Below are 10,607 nucleotides of genomic sequence, written 5' to 3'. Positions count from 1 at the left end.
GCTGTATTTTCACAGGTCTGATGCAGAGATTCAATCATGAAGTTTAACCAAGGATCTGGAGAGCATCCTACCTAAAAGTTCACTTATCTCTATTTATTTTACAAAAATAAAAAAATATAAAAAAACCACACGATTGTAATGTGAGAGTAAAACAATTACAAACAAATAAATGGTTAATAAAAAATAAATGCAGAAACACTTCCCCGTCTGAGGATTATTTCCTGGGGCAGAAGAGGGGAGGGGACACAGCTACAGCCCCGGAAGGAACCAAGTTAAATTTTAGGTGTCAGGCTGTGTGGTTCTGGGCCGTTTCCCTGCAGAGAAGAGGCTGGTTATGGGTGGAGATCCTGGGCAAAAGACACTTGTACAAGCCAGGTCACTGCTGCTGAGGCTGAGCAGAAACGTGATGTTTCTACTTCACAGCTCTGCAGGAACGTGCGTGTGGGTCTGAGCCCCCCGTCCAGCTCTTGTGCACTGCCTGCAGCCCAGAGCCAGCTCTCTCCAAGCAAATAAACTGAAATAGTCAGTGTTGTCCTTGTCCTGAGGGCCTGCGTATCACCATCCCGTCCCTTTCCTGGGGTGTCCCTTCCACCAGCATGGTGACCGATGCTCCTGCAGTCCTGCTGGGTCCCGGCTGAGACACCGAATCCCCACCAGTGCTGCACGTTCCAGTGTCCACAGTGAAAGAACAGGAGGGTCGGGGGTCTCTCCCAGCTGGACCCAGAGGGCAGGGACTTCAGGAGCGGGGAAGGGCGGGCAGGAGGAGCTGTTGGGGCGACCATCAAAGCCACCGAGAGCTGGGTCCTGTCCCCGCTGCCCCTCGGGGTGACGGCCACGGCAGCACTGGGTGTCTGCATGGACACCGGTGGGCTTAAATGGCACACGGCATCTGAAGGCTCAGCATCGCTGGGGCCATGGCACCGGCAACCACCTTCCACGTGGTTTTATTTCTACTGTTTTTCACCTTGACCCAGCTGCTGCTCTGCAGGACAGCATTGCGTTTGCAGCAGCAGTGTGGACACAAGGGCCGGTCTCTAATCAGCTTCTCCAGAGGCGAAACCAAAATTAGGGATGCAGGGTGGCACAAAACGAGCAGTTGGGTGGTCCAGAGCAAAACCATGGCAGAGAAAAAAAGTGGCATTTTCTGGCACGTTGCCTCACAGACCCAAATTGTTTAAGTGAGCTTTGATCCCGTTGGGGAGTGCCGTACTGCAGGCTCTTCCTCTGGGCAAACCCCTGCAAGCGGGTTGTGGTTGAGCTGCGGAACAAGATGGGAAGGGAGAGTGGGAATGGCTCTGGACACGGGAGCAGCGCGGGGCAAGACTCCCACCCCTCGGGGAGAAAGACCCGGTGCACCCCTCGCTGTGGGCATAATAAAGCTGAAGTGACAGCCACGGCCACCACCGTGGCCTGTCCCGGCCCCCAGCTGCGTCCCCCCTCCCCGCCATCAGGCCGTTTGTGGTGGGGCCACGTTCGCTTCTCCTGCCCAACCGCCCCCAGGGACCCCAAACCTGCGGGCAGTGCCAGAGCCTCTCCTGTGCAGGGACGTGGACACATGGGGACACAGGGACATGGGGATGTGGGGATGCAGGGACATGGGGACACTGTGGGGATGCAGGGACATGGGGACATGGGGACACGGGGACATGGGGATGTGGGGATACAGGGACATGGGGACACAGGAACATGGGGATGCAGGGACATGGGGACATGGGGACATGGGGATGCAGGGACACAGGGACATGGGGATGCAGGGACATGGGGACACGGGGACATGGGGATATGGGGATGCAGGGACACGGGGACATGGGGACATGGGAATGCAGGGACAGAGGGACATGGGGACACAGGAACATGGGGATGCAGTGATGCAGGGACACGGGGACAGAGGGACATGGGGACGCAGGGACATGGGGATGCAGGGACATCCCTGCAGCGGCAGGTGGGGACGGGGGTCTCCATCACCACCACCACCACCCCCCCACCGCCCCCTCCCACCTCCCGCAGAGCCCCCGGTGCCCCATCCTCTGCCCAACCGCCCCCCGGCCCCTGCACCGACCCGTCCCCTCCCTCCCCTACACCCCCCATAGCCCCCCTCCCTCCCCTACACCCCCGTAGCCCCCCTCCTCACAGCCCCCCCGCCCCTTCCCGCGCGCCCCCACAGCTCCCCCCGGCGGCGCTTCCCCGCCCCTGCACCGCGTTCGCCTTCGCCTTCTGCCGGGCCGGGCCCCGCGCGGCCGCCGTCGAGGGGCGGGATCGGAGCGGGGCGGCCGCGCCGCCCGGGGCAGGAGGCGGCGGCGGGGGCCATGGGGAACCTCTTCGGGCGAAAGCGGCGGAGCCGCGTTACCGAGCAGGACAAGGCGGTGCTGGTGAGCGCGGCGGCGGGCCCGGCCCGGCGGGGGGCGTGGGGCGTGGGGGAGCCCCCCCGGCCCCGGTGCTAGGCCGGTGCCGCGGGGAAGGCCGGGCCCGGCTCGGTCAGCGCCGGCGCAGGGAACGGCAGAGCCGCTGTTCCCGGGCGGGCCGCCGCCCTGCCCGGCCTTGGCACCGCGGGTGGGCGATTAGCCGGGTCCCCGCGGTGCGGAGGGCGCACGAAGGGGTTGGGGGGGGGCTCGTGTGGGGTCTAACGGCGGCGGCTGCTGCGATATCCCCGGTGTTTGTGCTGCCGGTACGCGGCGGGGAAGAGAGCGGGCCTGTGTGAGCCGGCGGGGGGGTCGGAGGGGCCGGGGGGGGGTTGCTGGAACCATCAGGGCTCGACTTGTGACTGGGGGGGGTCTGTCTGCCTGCCTGTCCATCCATCCATCCCTCCTTCCCTCTCCTTTAGCAACTGAAGCAGCAGCGAGACAAGCTGAAGCAGTATCAGAAGCGGATAAGTCTGAACCTGGAGAGAGAGCGAGCCCTGGCCAGGCAACTGCTGAAAGAAGGCAAAAAAGAGTGAGTGGGGGGGTGGTACCTCCACCCGGGGGGTGCGAGGGTCTGGCAGGAGCAGGAAGCCTCAGTGCAAAATAAAGGGCCGTTTTCCTGGAAAGGAAAAGTTACTGAATGTAGTGGAGATAGTTCCAGGTTCTCCTTTCAGAAAGGAAGTTTTGTTTAAAGTTTTGTACTGACAGCCAAGAGAGACTGCCTGCGTTCCATGGGTGCTGTTAAAACAGGTCTTCAAAAAGTGGTTCTCTTTCTTTACTGCAAAGTGTCAGTGGCCGCCTCTTATGTCTTGTTTTGAGTGTGTGTCACAAGCCTTTTGTGCAAGGACTTTGTTTTGCATTGTTACAGCACAGCTGGCTCAGTGAACTCCTAATCCACAGCAAATATACCTAAATTTTCAGGCACCAGATTAGCAAATTTATGATTAATTTGCTCTTCCTTATTCTTAACAGGAGCAGTTCAGAGTTGTCATTTAATTTACACATGATTTTTTCCTCTCTTGGAAAAAGCACAAAACAAATACGGCTTTGGTGTGATTCTTTTAGGCTTATTTGCTTTCATCTGTGCTGAGTTTTCCTCCTCCTATTTTCCTTCAGAAAAGCCATGCTCTTGCTAAAGAAGAAGCGTTACCAAGAGCAACTTCTAGATAAAACGGAAAACCAAATCAGCAACTTGGAGCGGATGGTAAGTGAGAATCAGTTGCTGTAGGCTGCGAGCGGCCCGCTGTGTGCACTTGGTATAAGTCTTTTTTCTGGGGTGGGTGTTCCTTTTGATTGTGTGGAATTACATTTTAACTGTCAAGCCCTAACGAGGGTTTAGTCCTCTGAAGGGCAGACGTTTCTGAAATCATACATATGCTGTGACTCTTCCCTAGAGAACCAAGTGGTGAGTATGTTTTGAGTCTGTAGTGCAGGGTACGTATTAAATACGTGTTTTTTAAATTAGTAAAACTTTAGTCACAGGGTGGACAGCTGCCATAGAAACTTCCTCGGGCTTGCCTCAGTACCTTGATTTCAGAAATGGATGTGTTTGTTCTGGGGTGGCTGTGGAAACTATGGCCTCAGCTTAGACTGGCAGCTCGAACATCAGCTAAAGGGCTGTTGGATATGCTTTTGCAGCTGCCTGTGCTAAGGCTTTTTGTGTGCATGTTTCTTACTACTGGTATAATTTAATCCTCTGTTCACTAGAGAAAGGGCTCTTGGCTGATTTCTCCTTGCAGTTTCTCTGAGGATCTTGGCAGTATCTGGCTAACGATGGGAACGTGACAGCCTTTGATGTTTCCCCTTCTCCTTTCTGTTTCAGGTCCAGGATATTGAATTCACCCAGATCGAAATGAAGGTCATCGAGGGTCTGAAAATAGGCAATGAATGTCTGAACAAAATGCACCAGGTATGTGTGACCAAGTCAGCTGAGCGCACTTTTGCCTTGGACTAGGCAGAGTCCTGGCTGTTCGTAGCTGTCTCCCTGCGGACCTCACTCATGCATGGGTTTTGGCTCTTTTCTTCAGGTTATGTCAATAGAAGAAGTAGAAAGAATAATAGGCGAAACCCAAGATGCTGTGGAGTACCAGAGGGTACGTACTGTGTGCGTGAGTAGTTGTGAGCAGAGACCGCCTGCCATACAGAGTTTCTCTGATGTGCATTGTGTTCCCAGCCTTATTTAAGAGGTAATCAGATTGGGAATTAAATCTCAGTTGCCTGCAGAAAAATAAGCTCTGTTAGTTTTTCGGAGTACCCCTTCACCCCATGTTTACGTTGCTCTCCCGTGTGCACGTACCATGCTGCAAGCCATAGAGCTGCTTCTGCTACGCCGTGTTGACTGGAATATGTCTTTTCCTCTCTTTCACAGCAAATAGATGAGATACTGGCTGGCAGCCTGACTGAGGAAGATGAAGATGCCATTCTAGAAGAATTAAACGCTATTACTCAGGTAGGACTGATGTTCTTGTAATGACTTTAAATCTACATTTTCCGGAAGCTGTTTGTAATAGGGGAGAAAGTATCTTTTTCCCATTCGCAATAGTTTATCTTATTCTGCCAGAGATCTCAGTTATACCTGTTTATGCCCAATTATTGCATCATCAAAGACCAAGCTAATTGCTCCACATGCAGAGGCCATTTAAAAATGGGATGCTTTTAAGGGTTATACTTTATTTGCTGTCTGTTACAGTCAGTTGATCTCTGTTCTTATTGGGTATCTGTTCCACTTCACCAGATGAAGATCTTGGAAGTCCTGGGTAATGCTCAGATAACAGCATTCAGTGTGTGTTATCGTCCCCACCCATCTCTGTGGTGCCTGTGGCTCTTCCAAACACTGGCTCGGCTTGGCTCCACTGTAGGAAATGTGCAGCCAGTGGAGATTGAGGTGGAGAGGCTCTGCAAGTAGCATTGATCTGGGGAGACTCATAGCTAATACAGGGTCCTATTAAGTCTCATTTAATAATGGAAAAAAAAAAAGCAAAAAAAAAAAAAAAAGCCTTGTACTCATTTACTGGGCAGCACTGAAGCCCATAACCCTTCCTGCAGTTCTGGAGGCAGATGTCAGTTTGTATGTGAAATCTCTTAAGTTATTACTCTGTTCCCACACAGTCTTTGCACAAAACTGTGGTGCAGGGGTCTGTGACCGCTGCCTGGTATGGGGGGTATGTGTCATGTGTTGTCTTTAATGTTCTTGCAGGAACAGATGGAGCTTCCAGAAGTTCCTTCTGAGCCACTCCCAGAGAAGATCCCAGGTACGCTTTCTCTATATGCTCTGCAGCTTTGGCTTCTTGTACTGCTCAGTTCCATGCAATAGTCTGAGACTCTCTCGTATTGTAAGTATTGTCCTAGCAAATGTGAAGGAATATAAACTTCCTGGCTTAAAGCCCTGTTGATCTGGGCTACGCAAGCTTCCCTCACATGGTTCTGACAAATCCAGCTGACCCTTTACTGTAAGAGGACCCAAGGCTCTAGTCTCTTTGTTCAGTTGGCATCTAGTCATTCCTCTTGAAGAGTTCCTTTTTGTTACATCTGCTGTTCTTAAGTCATGCTTTGTACCTGCTGTGAGACTACCAGCTGCCTTGAAATATCCAGTGTATGTTCCATTGTGAAACTCCATGAGGAACTCCTTCCTTGGCTCTCTGCTTGACCCAGGCAAGACTTTCTCACACGACACTCAAACTGGTCCCCTGCACGTTGTTGCAACGTGCTGCTAGGCAGGAACAATGTTTTGTGGCCACGGATATTGGCATTCACACTGCATAAAACTGGATTTCACTGAGGCTCGTGAAGACTCGTACTCTTGTGACCTTGCTTCAGGTAACAGTGATAATTTTGAACCAGCTGGATGAGGAGCGCTGGAGTCCCACAGTTCCACGACTGTCAGGGTGCAAACTCCTCACAACTGTTGTTACATGCGTGTTTGCTCCTGAGCGATCCAAAACCTCAGTGGCAGGGATTTGTGCAGCTGGGTGTGAAGAGGGAAGTGGGAGAGAGCTCATGAAGCAGAATGACCAAATGGGCACTGTTGGCCGGGTGAGGACGAAGTCTTCACAGAACGTTACCAGGTGTCTGTCCATGCTGAAGAACTGAAGGTGGAGCCTGCCCTTGGAGACAAACAGTGAGATAGAGCTGGACTCAGCTGGGTGCCAGAAAGCAAACTGGTCAAGAGTGTGTCTCCTGGGGCAGCAGAACACTGAACCGTCAGTCACAGAAGCTTGACATCCGTGCTGGTGGAAACCAGGAGCTGTAAGAGGCCATTTTGTCTCTGTGGAATCTGCCCAGGAGAAATCTGGGATGTGGGGAACAGGGCTGGTTTCTTTTTAGTGCTCGTTTACTAGTAAACATGGATCAGATGTTATCTGATCTGCACGTTGGCAGCAGGATGACCAAACAAAATACAAGCTGCCCCTGCTGCGTGCAGCTGATTGAGCCTCATTTAGACTCATGTTGTCAGATCGAAGGGGTGCGGGCAAAAGCTTGTCTGCCCACTGCCCTCCAAGAAATCACTCACTGCCCTAGATCTGTGGGCTGGTGGCTTACTAAGGTTGTGTTGGGTACATTCTGAAACTGTTTTAATTCTTCAAGTGCTGTGAAAAAGAGGGGCATACTTGATAGGTGGAATTATTTATAATGAACTTTTATTAGTCCATTGACTTTCCAGGTGCTGTGCAAGCTGTTACTCTACAGAGAAGTGGATTACGAGTCCTAGTTCTTCTGTAGGAGATGACTGGAGATTATTTGCATTCCCTGTTTCTGTAACAAGTTTCTTTTTTCTTCCACAGAAGCGTCACCCGTCAAGAACAGGCCAAAACCAGAACTGGTGGCAGCATCTTAACTCCCACGTCTGGGGATTCCCCCACATAACTTTCATCCAGGACAGTTTGCCATCCCAGCGTGTGCTGGGAACAAGCAATGCCTTGGCAGCATCCCAGCTGTGCTGGGCGGATTGTGGAGCAGGATTCCCCATGCAGGGTGGGGAACCTCAGCTGATTATTGCTCTTGTATCAAGATTATTTTCTAGTGCTTTCTTTTTTTGTAACTTAAATTCTAAACTCACTCAGCTGCGCTGTCTCGGGATTAAACAACAACTCTCAAACTTCCAAAGCCAAATGCTTTCTTTAGGTTTGATTTCAGTGGTAAATCTGCCGTTGCTCTGACTGAGTCCCCTGGAAGTCCCACCCTCGGAGCGATCGCGTGTTTGAAATGACTGTTCCTGAGCATCGGGCTGCGCGACAACGAGCCACTGCCCTCGGGAGCCCTCCAGACCGCACTGGTGTCTTCACTCCTCTCGGTCCCTTTGCTTTGCTTCTTCTGATTCTCTTTGTGGAAGGGCTGCCAGTGTCTCTTGTCCTCGTGTAAATCACACTGGCTGCCTCTATGGGCCCTGAAGGGGCACGGGCAGAGTGCAGGCAGCTTAGAAGGCGGCAGCAACCCTGAGCTTCTGCAGGCAGTGACGCTTTGTGCTACAGGGTTGAAAACGGTTCCATCAGCCTTGTGTGAAACCAGCTTACGCGTGAGGGTGTTCCGTTGGAGCAAAGTTCAGAGTGATTGCTTGGCTTTGCATTTGGCAGCAGCGGTGCTGATTTGCTGGGGGAAAAGCCTGATCTCTGTGCGAGGTGAAGAGCTGGCCTCTGGCTGGGCGTGAGTCGGAGGCAGTCTGTAACGATTCCCGTTCAGATCCCGCTCTGTCTGCCTGCCTCTGGTAACCTGTGGTGCTGAGTGAGACCTGGGGTGACAGAAATCTGATGAGCCTTTTAAAATTACATCAAGGAGTCTTCTGCCTACATTATGAGCCAGGAGTCGTCCCTTGTTGGCTCTGCACCATCATCAGAGTTCACCTTTGCAACGTTCAGATGGGCTGAGATCGATTCTGCTTCCAGTTGTCAGTTTGTGTTTGGTATTTCCTTGTAGGGTTAGAGACAGGAAAGGTCAGGCTGGGGAAAACATGAGGCTCAATCTGCACCAGACATGAGGCATGAAGCTTCTTAAATCGACACTCCAAAGACTGCTCAATAAGTAGTTAGAGGGGAGACCAGTTCCTTCTGAGCCCGCACTGTGGAGGATGGTCTGGTGCTTAGTGTGGTGTAGCGGGGCGCTCGGGTCGGCACGGATGATGAGGTGTTTGGAGAGCTGCCTGGCCAGCCAGGTGGCAGGCAGATTTAGCTGTTCTTGGAAGCAAGCTTACTTGCCAGCTTGCAGATGCTCTTCAGGACACTGCAGATCTTTCTCTATTACGTTCTTGAAGCCACAACCCTTAGTCCCTGTTTCTGTGACAGCAGGAGAAGGACCAGAGGGTCCTTGGAGACTTCTAGTGACTGCCTTAGGGGTTATGTGATCTGGTGCTAGACAATAATAAGTAATCCCAGAGACTGTGCTGCTCTCCATGGGGTGGCGGGCCAGCAGCAGCTCTGTTTCTGAGTCGTGCTTTCTGTGTCATCTCTGTTTGTTACATTCCAAAGACTGGCCGGGGCATCCTCGTCCTCCCGCATGCATGTGCCTTCAAGGCAGCGTGCACCTTGGAATTGCCCTGTTTTCAATTCCACTGCGCTCTTTCTCTTAACTAATGTTTCATAACAAAGCTGGGGTCCCACAAGCCTTGGACCCGTGTTTACTAAGCAGTGCAACTTTAGCAAACAAATAACTTTCTCTGAAGTCGGCAGAGTGGGTTTAAACTGCTCCTTGTGCCTATGCCGAATGCACCGGTTACCCCAGCCAGTGTTTGGAACAGCCAAACCCGTCACCCAGCTTTCAGAGCCGGAGCTAAAATGGGACAGGGCTGTATCCTGTTCTATGCTCCTGTGATTTTTTTTCTCTAGGCAAGGCTGTTGCTCTGCTCTGAGTGACCATCCTGGCTGTCTTGTAATGCATACTTTTTCCACCAGAGAGAGCCTTGTCTTCATCAGCACGGTGGTGTCTGTAGCATTTTTGTGCAACGTTTTTCCTTCAAGGCTCCTTCAGTCCGTTGCTAGCCTGGTGTCGACTTGTTTAATTTTACCCTATTTAATTTGTAATTCATAGGAGTGAATGCTGGACTCTCCCAAGAAGGTCTTGAGGGGACCTTTCCTGGGAGCACAGCTTTTGCTGCTAGCACTTTGTGTAAACCCTGTTAAATAGGGTTGGCACGCATCACCACGCACGAGGAGGGAGAGAGCACCGCAGGCCGTATGCTCCAGTTTTCTTTCTTGTGAACGTCCTGGCAGCGAGAGCGACACGAGCCAACCGTCCCCAGGGGAAGCTGCGGCGAGGCTGTGCCAGGTCCCGGGGACTGCCGGCCGGGGAGCTGAACGCCCGGTGCTGTCTGCGTTCTCGGGTGGAAGCTGGTCCAGAGAGCGAGTGAGGTTAGTGCTGAAAGGGTTAATGTAGCTCCTTGCATTTGTTAATACATTAAAGAGGCCATTTACTGAACTAACAGGAAAGTTTGGAGCAGCTTGCCAACAGCTTCCTCTTCTAATCCCTGCACCAAACAGATTGTACTGTGTCTCCTTGAGAGGAAGAGCCAGGAGTGGTGTGTGACCTCTGTGGTGTGCTGTAACAATAAACTATTTCTAATGGTTTCACCGATTCATCTTCCAGCCTCGTGTTTTCACAGTAAATGTTTTGGATGAGCAAGAGTTACCTTCCTCCTCCCTCCCCTTCTTACTCCCTGCTCCTCGGAGAGATGTGGGCAGGAAATTTCAGAACAGGCTCCGTGTGCAATAGAAAAACAATCCTGTTTGCCCGGATGGCCCAGGAAGGCTCGTCTGTAACAGACAGCAGCAGTGCCCCGACAGCCCTGGCACGGCCTGCGAGCCGAATACAGAGGAGCTGGAGGGATATTGGAGAGAGACCATACGTTGCGGCGTTCCATACGTTGTGGCGTGGCTCCCAAGGCAGAGCAGCCCCTGCCCGTGCTGCAGTCCTGTGCCTGCCTGTCCCTCGTCACCTGCGGGCCAGGAGCAGGGCAGGTCCCCTCGGAGCTCCCCGGGGAAATGGCTTCCAGGGGAAAAGGGCTTTCCTGGAGGCAGGGGGCATGGGGTAGATCCCAGGACGGGGGGGGGGGGGAAATGTTTGGAAAGGCAGCCTTCCAGCTGTGTGGTTTGAACTGGGGTGTTTGTTTTGCAAGGATTATTCTGGAATTGTTGACAAACTGAGCAATAAACAGTCTGCACTGGGATGCTGGACTCGCAGGGAGCGTGTGGCTCTGTCCAGATCGCAGCAGTGGCCGTGTTG

At 52.6% G+C, this 10,607-nt stretch overlaps 1 protein-coding gene across 1 annotated transcript; it reads left to right on the top strand.

Moving 5' to 3' along the window:
• The first annotated feature begins 2,253 nt into the window (after positions 1-2,253).
• Positions 2,254-9,959, top strand: CHMP6 (charged multivesicular body protein 6). Its single transcript, XM_030013211.2, has 8 exons — positions 2,254-2,369; positions 2,822-2,931; positions 3,516-3,603; positions 4,222-4,308; positions 4,427-4,492; positions 4,768-4,848; positions 5,596-5,650; positions 7,181-9,959. Exons 1-8 carry the CDS (start codon positions 2,307-2,309, stop codon positions 7,231-7,233), a joined length of 603 nt encoding a protein of 200 aa, XP_029869071.1. The 5' UTR covers positions 2,254-2,306; the 3' UTR covers positions 7,234-9,959.
• Positions 9,960-10,607: the final 648 nt, after the last annotated feature.

Source organism: Aquila chrysaetos, chromosome 5, assembly GCF_900496995.4.
Source record: "Aquila chrysaetos chrysaetos chromosome 5, bAquChr1.4, whole genome shotgun sequence".
NCBI classification, from domain to species: Eukaryota; Metazoa; Chordata; class Aves; order Accipitriformes; family Accipitridae; genus Aquila; species Aquila chrysaetos.
This window is presented reverse-complemented; position numbering and strand designations above follow the sequence as displayed.

Bases quoted from the DNA above. Each gene is read 5' to 3' on its own strand.
- CHMP6 (XM_030013211.2), top strand. From the start codon at position 2,307: ATGGGGAACCTCTTCGGGCGAAAGCGGCGGAGCCGCGTTACCGAGCAG. The intron at 2,370-2,821 runs GTGAGCGCGGCG...CCTCTCCTTTAG, and splicing joins AGCAGGACAAGGCGGTGCTG to CAACTGAAGCAGCAGCGAGA. The intron at 5,651-7,180 runs GTACGCTTTCTC...TTTCTTCCACAG, and splicing joins ACTCCCAGAGAAGATCCCAG to AAGCGTCACCCGTCAAGAAC.